This window comes from Copadichromis virginalis, linkage group LG12, assembly GCF_057382275.1.
Source record: "Copadichromis virginalis isolate Kocher_CV1m ecotype Utaka linkage group LG12, C_Virginalis_male_GT1.1, whole genome shotgun sequence".
NCBI lineage: Eukaryota > Metazoa > Chordata > Actinopteri > Cichliformes > Cichlidae > Copadichromis > Copadichromis virginalis.
The window spans coordinates 37,744,692-37,758,171 of record NC_140629.1 but is presented as its reverse complement, the minus strand read 5'-3'; the positions used below and the strand labels follow the sequence as shown (position 1 = coordinate 37,758,171).

Here is a 13,480-nt window from a genome sequence, read left to right as displayed (position 1 = left end):
ATCTCCGTTTCTTCTCCGTGCGTTCACTCCTGTTTATCTGTTTGTCAGCGGGATTGGATAAGAGGCCTAATTTTATTGAGTTTGATGTAAATGTGGATCATGGACAGAGGAGGAACACATCTCTAAATATTCTGATAGGAGGGCTGAGCGGATGTGCTCTCTGAGGGCCTGTGTAGTTCATCTGCTTTCATCCAGGATACTCCAGGGCTTTTGTTTCACACTTTCTGTTTGATGCAGTTTTTTGTTCAATCTGTTTTCCAGGTGAGATTTAAGTGTTGTTAGTTTCTGCGACCCGAGTGAGTGGTAGTAGTTAGCTGGAGCTCCAGCTCATACACTCACTGTCACAGATTAGTATTAGAGAGAGCGACGGTTGAAATGTTGCAGAAACTGGTTGGACCACTTCAGCTGTGTTTACTCGCTGAGATTGTATTTAAAGTGGCAGGCAGCTCAGCATTGTTTGCTTAGTCACTAATGCATTCATTACTTCAGGCTGTCAGATTAAGCTGTAGCCACCAGTGGTTTGTGCTTTTTTGTGTGCATTCCTGGTGGCCTGTGTAGCATATCTTCACCTAGTGACACCTATTTGACAAGCGATCTTTAAAAATAGCATCTTTTCCACACACTATAGTTTTATTATGGATAAAAGCACAGCTTTGATGCTATAGCATGCTATGTGTCTTCTCCTTCAGGACTTTGCCAATACCATCCCTGGCCATGGAGGCATCATGGACCGCTTCGACTGCCAGTACCTGATGGCCACCTTCACACACGTCTATATTGCCAGCTTTGTCAGGTAGGAAGCGGTGGCAATGTTAATGAGTTCTCATAGAGGAACTTTGTGCTGCTGTGGTAGTTCCGTCTTTTGAACATTTAGAGGTGTTTCAATCGTGTGTAATTTTAATTGATTTTACTGGCAAGGCAGTTCACAAACCCCTCAGCCACAGTATATGAGCCACGACCGCCGACTAGGGCTGCTCGATTATGGCAAAAATGATAATCACGATTATTTTCACTGAAATTGAGATCTTGATTATTTGACGATATTTATTTAACAATAACAATGTGTTGAATAATGACTTTCAAGATTGTCAAAAAATAATATAAAATAGTGCAAATACTGATAACAGTGCAAATGTTTGCAATATAAGAAATAAATGAAAAATGTAAACATCTATGTTTAGTGAACTTTGCAGTGTTGCTCTGTGGTGCAGCTACGACACCGTAGCAAAGTTTACACACTGTGTCTACTTGATCCACGTCTGACTCCGCGTCTGACTTCCACACAACTGAAGGGTTTTTACCTCTCTTTTCAACCAACAGCAGTCACTCTCCTCTCCAAATAACTTCTGCTTAGCTTTCCGAGCTTCCCTCGGGTCCTCTCAATTGTTGTGACACGTGTTCGAAACGCAGAGAGGTGCGCTCGATTTGCCACACGGAGCAGCGCGAGAGTAAAGCACGAGGGAGGGGCTAATAATCGGCTCAGTCATTTTTAATGATCGTTGAAAGCCCAGATCGTAATCGAGATTAAAATTCGATTAATTGAGCAGCCCTACCGCCGGCTACATGCTGTCAGGGTCAGAGGGTCATGTGACTAAAGGTGACACTGGAATCAAATTTTACCAGATTGTGTAAAATTACTGACACAATATAGCTGGTCTGGTTTAAATAATCCAAAATGTTCCAGATGTCAAAGGAAAGCTATTTGAAAAACCTCACATCAGTCTCACTCGCCATCAGGATAAACAGGTGGATGTTGTTTCAAAATGACGTTAACGTGGGCATCGAGCAAAAATACTTTGACTTCTGTAACTGTTCTTCAAAAATGTCAATCCAACTCGGCTAACTTCAGTTTAGTTTTATTTATAAGGTGCAAAATCACAATAGCAGTCACCTCAACGTGCTTTATATCGAAAGGTAAGGACTCTACAATAATACAGAGAAACCCCAACAATCAGATGACCACCAACGGTGTCCAAGAGCTTCTAGTTTGAAAAGATGACGACGGCCGAAATGCTCAGCTCAAGCCGATCCATCCATCTTTACGTACAGTCTATGTATTTCACTCTTTGTGAAATTTCAGTCAGTAGTTCAAAACGTCACTTGCAGCTTGTTGGTTCCTTTTTTCTGTAGTGGTTACTGGAGGTTCTCGCCTTCCCCCTGATGAAAGGAAAGTTTGAGTGCTCTCGTGCTTTATTTTGCTTTAATTGCCAAACTTGAATTTCTTTCCTCTTGCAGAGGTCCGAACCCCAGCAAAGTGCTGCAGCAACTGCTGCTGCTCCAGCCTGAGCAGCAGCTCGGCATCTTCCATACTCTGCAGTCCCACCTGAGAGACAAGGGCATCCTCCCACCTGCTGCTGTCCAGGCCGAGTGACGCGGCACCACCTCCACAGGGCGATGACCTGGGAGCGTGCGAGACGGTTTTCAAAGTTGGCGTAAGCATGTACACGCAGGCACGCATGCAGAACAGCCGTATGGTATGTGTGTGATTTCTGGCATATATTGGAGCATCCATCGTCATCCTGTCGGCTCTTCGTTCAACTTCCAATCAGCTCAAGATCACAACTTTGAACCTGAGGTGACTACAAGGAACAATCTAGTAGGAAAGAAACTAAAAACAAAAAGGAAAAGAAAGGTGGCTGCGTTGCTTTTCACTTGGACCGGCATCAGCTGCAGCACGCTTCACGAGTGAACGGGCCGCCGTCATCCTTAAAACACACACTGAAGAAAAAGATGTACTCGCTCAACAACAGTGACTGTAAAGCACGCAGCTTTCTCAGTGGAGGGTCGACGTGCAGATTCGCTGTGGACGGCAAATATTGCACTACATTTAGATTTTAAAAATGATTTAAGAAGCTTTTACCAGCATAAACTGGGCCCAAAGTGTTGAGCACGTGGACCTGAGTTACAGCAAACAGACCTGGGTGTGGGTGAAGTAGTGATGCAGCAGGGTTGTCAAACATACTGCTAAATGAAGCCATGCTTAGTCTCCACTTCCACAACATTCAGCTTTTAGGTTTCTGACTAAATCTAAAATAACTCGCACAATAATAGTCAAACGACTGTAGGCATGTTAACAGCATCAGCTGCACACTCAGCACTCGAATAATGTTGTACATAAATCTACTGAAACTATTTAGCAATCAATGCATATAATATATTACTACTTTATGTGACCTGCTGCAGAAAAAGACTTTTAAGCTATGAGAAGTGATATGCAAAAAAAAAAAGAGATGTAACTCATTTGTAGCTTTGAGCATGAAGAAATTAGATTTTTAACAGGTAGCAATGTAGAGGTGTTTGGGTGACCCTTTGCTTGACTGTAAAAAAAAAAAAAAAAAAAAAAAAAAAAAAAAAAAAGATAATTTAAAGGAATAGGTTGAATAGTGGTTTGTGGGAAATGTAGTCAGTGGTTTTCTGTCTTTGAGCTGATAAAAAGATCAGTAGCACTGTCCTCTCTGTCTATAAGCACAGCAATACAGTAGAAAATATAGAAAATATTATAAAGATCAATGGAAAAGTTTTTAAAAAGTCACAAATGTGGAGCAGCAGAACATAGTTTTATAGTGTCATTACTATACCTATTATATAGCACCAAATCACAACAGCAGTCGCCTCAAGGCGCTTTATATTGTAAGGTAAAGACTCTACAATAATACAGAGAAACCCCAAAAATCCCACATAAACGTCACATGAGTGGGCAGGAACAGTTTCAAACAGACTCGTATGCAAGTGTAAAAGTTATTGTACTAATTTCTCTCCTTTACGACTCATTTCCCTTGTTCCGGGTTTTTCCTGGTTTGTTATGGGCCGTTTGGAGATGAGAATACCTGCAAGGCAACGCTAAATGCATAGCTTACTTTTTCCCAAAAGAAAGAGGAAGCACGTTTATATTGAAGTCACTGCCTATTTGGAATCTAGAGTCAGTCTAGCAACTGGTTTATTCGTCGTTTGTCTATTTCGACGTTTCACTTGAGCAGTTTTGGATTTGACTTTAAAAATGTAACCAGAGGCGCAGCGCCTGACTCAGTCCAGACTTGAATCCACGATGTAACTGAAATAATGTTTTATCGTTCTAGAGATTGGACAAAATTGCACATTTTATATCCCGAACAACACAAATGCATAATAATTAATATAAGAAACAGAAAAAATTGTGATGTTCAAGAAAATTCCAGAAATTAGTCCTAATCCCCACCCTGATATCTGGATCCACAGACATATTCGTCCATGGCAGTGAGGTCATTTCCATCCTCACAAAAATCCTAAAACGCGCACTGTACAGATTAGATTACACAGGGAACAACTTTAAGTTGGTGGAAAACTGCAACAGCCTGCAAAGCTGCCCTCTGGTTACTCCTTACTCTGCAGGGTTGCTAATTAGCAAGTCAGTGACAGAGAGTTTGAAGGACGCGTGTTGATCTGTGAGCTTTAGAGGAATGACTCGCTGCTCACACAGGACTGAATCTTCACATCAGACTCTTGGAAAGAAAACAAATGAGCACATTTCCCGAGATGTGAAACGGTTTCCTTCAACCAGTGATTTTAGTTGATCTGTGGGGGTGGTGGTGGTGTTTGAGGGGGAGGTTTCCATCAGATCATTTTTGGATGCTTTAGGGTGTTTTTGCACATCAAATCAATGTTTTCTAAGTTTGAATGTAGATTGCAATACAAAATGTTATCAATGATAACATGAGATTAAATGTAGAGCCTATATACTGTACGATGGAGTGTATGTACAGTATATAAAACACTTCTTTAGGTGTACAAAGAACTCTGGGAGGTGGTTTTATTAGCTATAAATGCAAGTTGTAGTTTGATTCTTTAGAGTATGGATCGGATAATTTTAATGTCAGAGGAAATGTGATGATTCGTATTTATGTTTTTCACGTGTTACAACGCTACGTTTGCAAAGAGATTCTCTGTTTGTATCCAGATCCTTTCACAGAGACGTTTACCAAAGCACTGTTTGATCAACACTGATTTTCTTCTGTTAGTGAAAAAGCTCTGGGAGTCAGATGGGAGTCAGATCTCTCCTGTCCCGACTTTCCCTGCTCATCCCAAAACACTCAAACCTGGAAGGTGAGAGTTTGGAATTGGGTTGGAGTGCTGACATCTGGATCTGTGTTGTGTTCACACGCTTCAGTCGTTGGTCAACGAGGATATTTTAATTTATTCGTCCGGTTTGTTCTGTTCGTTTTTTCACCGTAGATTCCAAGATGTGAACGAGCAGTTCAGGTTGAATTTTTGGGACCAGCTGTATCGTACTGTGTAAATCTTTTAACTACCGCTTTACGCGCTTTTCTTTACGCACCCCTCAGCATTCACAGAAGCAGCGAAGGACGCAGACGTCTGGACCGACGTGTCAACACTAAAGAGATCCGACCAAAAGTGGAGCAGGAATTGACTCAGAATTATGTTAGAATGGATTTATATGGAGCCTGGAGTGTGCCAGTGGAATAATGTGACTCGTAAATTAATTCAAAATGTGTATATAAACTAGCTGCTGTCCCAGGTAATGACTGTGTGTATTGTCTGGAAGGATAATGAGCGAACTTTAGAAGTGCCTTTTATTTAAAAATAGATATACTTTGTTAAATGCTATATTACTGATTCCTCCAGTCTCTTAAATTCAGCTCCCATAATGATCATAATCAACACCATCGGTCAGTCTGACGGTGTGGATTCATTTCCCAGTGGGTGTTGGAGTGTTTGCTGTTCTTCTACCGATCTAATATTTCTTTTTAGTCCTACCCACGTTCTCTCCAGAGCCTGTTTATTGCACACTACCAGTTTAACCTTTTTTCTCTTTAAGCAGCACAGTTCAGGTTGTAATCTGGAAAGTATGGAGCGAATGAGCAGCAGGTGAGCTATAGCTGTGGCTATCTAATCAATCCTTAATTGATATACTTAAGATGTATATTATTTCACTGGGACACTTGAGACTCCATATTTACAGCTGTAGTTCCACGACACACGTGCATACTAATTTATACTTTCCTACCACGTTGCACACAAAGGTAGAAAAGAGAACAGGTAGCTGTCAGGTGACGATGCAGACTTTCAGTAGTTTTTATTTTATCATTTTGTGTACATTTGGTTTGATTTGAGCAGAAATGTTTTCTAATGAGATGGATAAGGAAAATGTGTATCTACTGAGGAATAATGCTGTTTAATATTAGGGGCAATACAAAGTACGGTAAATAAACACACTGATATCTTAATAGAGAGATTGTGAAGGTGTTTAATGTACGGAGGTAAATAAAGACTTTTCTTTAAAATGTTTTTATTCCGATTCGTGTTTTTGATAATGAAAAGACAAATCACTTTTACATTAAAGGATCAACTTCAGATTTATTCACAAAACAAAGCCTGACAGTTAGGAAAAGAGAGATTTTGCACAGAGTGAAAGAACAATTGTGGAGTTTGCACTGGTAGAGCCGTTACTAACACACATGTAAGCATAAAGAGCTGCTCAGACGTTTCCTATCGACTCTGAGCTTTAAACACACCACCGAGCAGATAAAGACAATAAAAATGTAACTTCTAAAGGAAGCAAAGAAGTGACTGGGTTGTAATACATAAAGATGTTAATGCCATTTTGTGTTCATTATTTTCACCATGAGAAGTATCAGGATAAATGGGAAAGTTATACAGTGACAAAACTAACAACTTTGCTGCTCCTACCAATAACAGCCACCAACACCAACAGCAGGATTTTGGCTTATCCAGGTAACTTGAGACTAAACCTGGGTTTTAGTATTACAAAGGTGGTTCAGCAGCCGCGGTGCTTTCAGTCTGTTTTGTGTTTAACCACCTCAGATTTTTCTAGTAGTGCACTACATAAAAATCAGTCACTGCTGCCCACGTGATCATGCTATTAGCTATGTTATCAGCTTGATAACAACCTTCGTGTGACTGCTTGGCCTGATTGGGGCTGTCGGGGTTCGTGAAGCCAGACAACGGAAAGATATCCTGCATTTAACTTGTACAAGTACAAGGCCTGAATGATCAGTTACGAATACCCGCAAACTAAAACGATGCACTGTAGTGCAGCCGGGATATGGAAGCAGAACGACTCAGACAAACAAAGCAAACACAGACAAACTTTTCTGCATCCTCTGGAAGGTTTCTATTAAAGTGCATCATAGTTTTCTTTGAGTCAGACGAAAAAACAAACAAATATCAGCATCATGGAGCAACACATCTGGACTAAAGTGGCTTCAGTACATCAATAACAACAGCGCCCCCTACTGGAGAAAGGTTTACCACCCTCCCCATTTAAAAAATGACTTGTTTAGGTCAGTTAATGTTATCTGCCAAATCTTCAGTTTTTCATAAAACTTGGTGTTAATGCAAAAACAAAACAAGCCTCAAACATGCATAATCTGACATGTTCTACATTTACATGTTTATTTAATGTTTGATTTCTCCAACTTATTTTTTGAAATGTAGAAATCTAAAATATTGGAGTAATGGCTAAAATATTTATCGCCTTATTAATTATTGTGCAAATTTAGCTTTTTTTACACTTCAAGAAATGACAGACTGCATTTACAAGACACCTGAACTTGCTATATATGTGAAGGGAAAACTTATTTAGTTTTTGGGGGCTTTTTAGAGACAGGACAGCTGGGTGGGTTGGGTGGTGGCGGGCGGACATACAGTCGATGGCCTCAGGGCAAAATCGGGCCTCTGCAAATACCCTCGTTACACCCCAGGAAGCTACAGCGACGCCTTAAAACTTGGATTTTCACATATTTTCTGTAAATCGGGACGTAATAATCATGTAGTCAAGGTAACGTATACAGAGTGCATGATGTGGACGATGCAATAGCGACATAAATTTAAAAAAGTCACACATTACTGCGGTTATTAGACACTAACATACACGTGATGGAAATATAGTGCAATTTGAAAAGTTATGGCCTCTCCTGATTAGAAGTATTTTTAAAGTGCCAACACTCAAGACTTAAAGCCTCGTCCGATTGCTAACGTGTCACAAAGGAGACCAGTTTGACAGAAAGACTTCTCCTGCCACACCGTCAGCTCATGGATGTCCTGCAGGGGGCGTCTGAGCATGCTCAGAAAATCCTCGGTGGGTGATTAGAGGCTATTCTGTAAGGCTCAGTTAACTGATAGCGGCTGGACGGACCGTGCTCTGCACATGAAGTAATAAAACTAAAACACAATGATTGAATCACATTGATTAACTGCTGATTAAACCTGCACTGGTACTCTTCATGTTACTGTAAAGAAAATAATGAACGAATAGGCTCTGGCCGTCAGTATCAGCTCTGTTCTTCACCGCTCTGCTCCACTAAGTATTTCCCTTATAAATCTCCTTCAGTGCACATGGTTTATATCTAATCCCATTTACACCGATGCTCTCAACATTTAAACCGGTCTAAATGCTTTCTATCTTGTTGCCGGTGTGAAGCCCAGCAGGCTCCTCATGAGGTCAAATATAAGCACATTCACAGACCAAGCCCTTCAGCAACGTTGCCTCTCAGATCTGTCAGTTAGCATCAGTTCCCTGTCCACGTCCCCTATGTAACTAGAGCATTAAATGGCACTCTTGTTTCGTCAGCTTCCTCCTCTATGACGATCCTCCGATCGGACCTGTCAGGACAGAAAAGTAGCCGCAGCAGCGCTAACCCGAGACGCACCAAAATCCTCAACACTAGAAAAGCAAAAGGCACCGTGATCTCCATCAGGTGGAAAATCGGGGCACTAAATTTACTCAAAATGCACGTGAGGAAAAACGTCCCCAAAGCTATGCAGGGGTACAGAGCCAGCTTAGCTAGCATAAGCACGTGCTCACGTCCACCGTATCGCACGTAGGGGTGCAGAGTTTCCTGTTCGTTGTACAGAGCGACCACCCAAATGGCGAGCTGAAAAATACCGGCGAAGAAAATGATCACACAGCTAATCTGAATGGCTTCCAGCTCATTGTGAGAGTTGGGCGGGAACTCGTGCGTTAGCTGGTAGGCTAACGGTAAACCTCCGACGAACGCCAGCGAGAAGGTGTTCAGCAGGCCCATGAAGCGCGTTGCCTTGGTGACATGGAGGAAAAGCGAGTGATGGACAAACCAGAGAAGGCCGACGGTGGCGAAGGAACCAAAGTAGGCGAGGTACTCGGGGCCGTAAAGCCGCAGAGCCGCTGTCAGGCTGCCGCCAAACTGCTTCTGCACGACTGTGGGATCTGGGACGTTGTCCTCGCTAGAAGGAAAGAACCGGAGAAGTTAAACATTAGAAGGTTTTTCCAATTATAACCTTTGTATTACATTTAACCCACACTAGAAAATGTAACAGAATCACTGCTACTCAGAGAAGTTTATACAAAACTGATTTTTGAAGTATTTTTAGTGAGTGTATTAAAGATACAGATGCCAACTCTGAGATTTGTGACCTCGATTGGAAAGTTCCTGATTTTGAGTCTTAACATCCAACAAAAAATTGTAGTTATGAATAAAAATACTGTAAACTGGTGCAAATTTAGACAGTTTAAGAGATGCCACAAATGCAGAGGTGCCTAATCGTGCATTCTATCTGACGACCACCAGATGGTGACAGCTGTGGCTGCAGGATGACTCGGCTTCCTATAGAAGTTTATGGCCTCAACATTCATAAACATTTTCTTCCCCTCGTTGTCACACTTGGTTTTTCTGCAATCAACATTGGAAGCTCTCATTTCAAGGCTTCAAAGCGGGACTTAAAAAAACCAATCGGTGACATCGCGGTAAATACGCCCATCTTTTACACTGGTTAGAAAAATCTAGGTATTGCTCATATTTACTAAAACGTGTCTATGTTGTAAACTTTGGTCAGTCTAACTTTCAAAGAGGGGCTTCATCAAAGGTGTGTGCAGCTTCGCAGCCACAACACGCTCGATAAACTGCAGACGTCACACCGTCTACATCAACTGTTTCGACTGTCCACCCTCCTTTTTCCCCTTATGTAGGGGCCATGACGTCTTCTGAACATTTCTTTGACAGGATTTAGTCCGAACATTCGGGGGAATTTATTAAAGGACATCATCATGCTAAGAAGTTCATCATTATGAGCAACTCTTGGTACGTCACCAGGCTCTGATCTTTACACTGAAGTCAAAAATACTTTTCTTCGACCATTTCCTTCATTTTTTTTTTATGCCAAATTAGTTTTTTTAACCTTAGATTTTCATAGTGGACTATTTAAATGTTCAGATCATCCAAATGACCAAAAAACTGACTCAATTCCTCTGACAGTAAAACAGGCCCCTCCCAAAGGATATTTGAAAGTTGCACAGCCGATAAAGCTGAAACGAACCATATGTCCAAGATGAGAAGCGTTGCTACGATGGCATAAACTCCGTCGCTGAAAGCCTCCACTCGTTCTTTGCTGAGGGGTTCGTTAGGCAGGTAGGTGTAGAACAACATGGAGTCTGGAGTTTCCTCCACCTGACCTGAAATGGACGAGGGTTGATTGGTACAAAGGCCAGAGGTCAGCACTTATTTACAGTTCCCGTACGGTCCGGCTCTTACCGATGGCTTTGCTGCGACACCACTTCAAACACTGGGAGATGTAAGGCAGGAAGATGACGATGGCCAAGAGAACGTAAGACTGAGGAAGAAATGAAAACGTGATACTGGGAGAGTGTTTCTGACCAGCTTTGGATTTGTTACTTTATTCACTGGCAAACAACAAAGAAATGTGAGAGCGGAGATCACCTATAATCATAAAATAAGACATTTATATATTGTCCATTTTTAAAATATGAAGGAAATAAATGTAGCAGCACCAACCAGCTGGAAGAAGATGAAGGAGAAGATGCTGGCGAAGAAGCACATGATGGGAACCTTCATGATGACTTTGAGGATGTGGTGTTTGTAGAAGGTCTGGTTCTCTGAGATCTGGATCTGCTCATTCAGGAGGAAGGGGCGGCTGAAGGCGTACAACACAATCACCGACTACAGAAACAAGACACACGGGATTACAACGTACGCAAACCGCCCTGCAACCACAGGCTTCAGCCGCCTAACACCTTAAGGCAGATAAATGGTTCAATGAAGTTAGGAAACTGAACAGAGCAGCAGACTTACCGAAGGATGACAATCTAACGTTTAAGTTTCTCACCTGAATGACGCCGATCACCATCACACAACCACAGAAGAGTAAAATCCCGAGGATGTTCTCAGGAAAGGTCGCCATTAAAGAAAACTGCAAAGTGTAGATGACACCACTGAATGAGAGCGTCGTTCGTTCAGCAGTGACTGATTCTGGGTCAACAGTTTCACACACTCAGACTCACTGTGTAGGGGAGGAAGGTTATCAGCATCATGCAGGCCTGAAATAGAAGCAAAAGCAGAAGTTCAGACTAAAAATGACCAAAATACTCTAAATGATGTGACTGCTGACAGAAAACACCATGAAATTTGAAGCCAATTTATACAGGCCTATAGTCTCTGCTCAGCCTAACTGTAAGCATAAGGTGAATTTAAGTAAGAGTATATGCACATGTAAGTCTCAAGTAACATCTTGTCCCTGCTTCGTGGGACAAACAACATGCAGACATGGATAAAAAACAAATAAGGATGCATGTCACCTGATCAAAAAAACAGACATCAGTATGCATTCATTATCATCCTTTCATGAGATAAACAAAACCTGAAATTATCTTGTAGGCAGGCTTAAATTACAAATTTAAAAAATGACATTATCGTTTTGAAAACACTTTAAGTAATTTTTATACTTACGAGGTTCAGAAGTGCGAGACAGTCATCGATACGAACAACAACTTGAAACAACCTGAAGATAAACGAGGAGAGAAAGAATGAAAACGGGCGTCTTAGAAATAACTAGTACTATGATACTATTAGTACTAATACTATTACCACTACTACTAACCTGATATGAGCAGCCCAGGCAACAGTCACAATGAGGAATGTCATCAAGTAAACGCCGATCTTTGTGGTGAGTAGACCCTGAAGACTCTCCCTCAATTCCTGCAATACAAGATTTTACAGCATTTTCCTGTTATAGGTCCTTAATGTGAATTAAGATAGTTTAAAACTTCCAAAAGTAACTAAAGTTATCATCAGAGAATGTTGGAGAAGCAACCTGGAAGATGATCCAGTTCAGGTTGCAATTTGGTGTAATACCATTTTGTACCAAAAGATGGTGCGATGAGTCAGTGTAGCCTTTATTCAACCAGCAACAAATCATTAGAAACACATTTACAATGGCGTCCCGTCAAAGCCTCCTGAAGAAAATAAGGGTGGGGCTAAAATTCACCGTCAAAAACAAAAACAGGCGTCACACATCTGAAAGCATTTCAGTGTAACCACAGGAGAAACACTGCCCCCTGCTGGTGACGATTTTATTTACAGTTTGCAGAGTGTAAATACAAACAATACGTTAACTTGTTATTACATTTACTGCAAAATCAGAAGCTGCATCAGAAAGCTCAGCTGAATAACAAGGATATCACGGCTTTGCTAAAACTTGAAATACGTTTTTAAAAAGTCCGACGTTACCTCATTATTTTCCACTTTGGTGTGAGCAACAGGTAAAATCTGTGGATAAATGAAACTGTATCAGGAGACAGATCAACTCAAACATACAGTGCTGCACATACACAGATATGTTAGACTCTTAGATCAGCGTGTTTGGGGCCAGGAGACCCAATTAGCAGTAATGAATTAGGCAGAAATCTTTCTATAAGTGTTATTTATTTATTTTGAAATTAATTGGAGTTTTCACTGTTACAGATTTTGCAGATAAGATTTTTTTCTCTTTCTGTCTCAGTGTGATGGGTCTGACTATGACAGTAAAACAACAGTTGAGAGAAGAAGCTCCATGAATTGGAATATTTGCGTATCTGCGCTTCACTGTGAATTTTCTATTCCGTGGGACTTTTTGCTGTTTGGTTTTGCTTCTTCTGTTGCAAATACTGTATCACCTAAATGTTGTGACTGTGTTGCAAAGCTCGGCGTGTTTCCTACCATGACAGTGGCGATAATGGAGATGAGAGCATCGCTGTAGGCCAGCAGTCTGTGGGAGGACTGGGTGCTGCTGTGGCCCTCTCTCTCGGACGGACTGACGCTCTCCAGGAAGGAGGAGGAAGCTGCGTAGCTCCTCGCACCTTTCTTCTCCATCTCCTCCTCGACGTGATGCTCTATGATGTCGCTGTCGTCGTTTTCCCCCATCCTGGAGGAGCTGCTGGGGAGTGCTGCTCATCCACACACAGCGGACAGACAGCTGACTGAAGGCGGGGAAACAGGAAGCAGCAGCCCGGCTGGTTTCCTGTTCTCACCGGAGATCGTCTGTTAAAGCGAGAGGAGCCACTCGGGGTGAGAACTTTGTAATTTTTGTGTTTCTGATCTGGCGTGGTCCACAGTGGTTTTATTTGAGTGTGTTAGAAGCTGCCTTCTGATGTGGGTCTTAAAACCACTTAAAGTCACCTGACCGGGCCTGTTTGTGGTTTTGGTGCCTTTTAATC

General features: G+C 41.7%; 2 protein-coding genes across 2 annotated transcripts in view; one reads left to right on the top strand and one right to left on the bottom strand.

Moving 5' to 3' along the window:
• cds1 (CDP-diacylglycerol synthase (phosphatidate cytidylyltransferase) 1) overlaps positions 1-6,282 on the top strand; it is a 32,220-nt gene extending 25,938 nt beyond the window's left edge. Inside the window, exons 12-13 of the mRNA XM_085476408.1 lie at positions 690-793; positions 2,236-6,282. Of these exons, the coding sequence (XP_085332534.1) occupies positions 690-793; positions 2,236-2,371 (240 nt within the window). The 3' untranslated portion in view covers positions 2,372-6,282. The remainder of the gene's footprint in view (positions 1-689; positions 794-2,235) is intronic.
• On the bottom strand, positions 5,256-13,271 carry tmem175 (transmembrane protein 175). The gene is made up of 10 exons (XM_085476407.1): positions 12,984-13,271; positions 12,516-12,554; positions 11,887-11,984; positions 11,736-11,787; positions 11,291-11,326; positions 11,116-11,199; positions 10,785-10,949; positions 10,524-10,602; positions 10,309-10,444; positions 5,256-9,219 (listed from the first exon to the last, which is right to left on the bottom strand). Exons 1-10 carry the CDS (start codon positions 13,185-13,187, stop codon positions 8,547-8,549), a joined length of 1,566 nt encoding a protein of 521 aa, XP_085332533.1. The 5' UTR covers positions 13,188-13,271; the 3' UTR covers positions 5,256-8,546.
• Between the last annotated feature and the right edge of the window lie 209 nt (positions 13,272-13,480).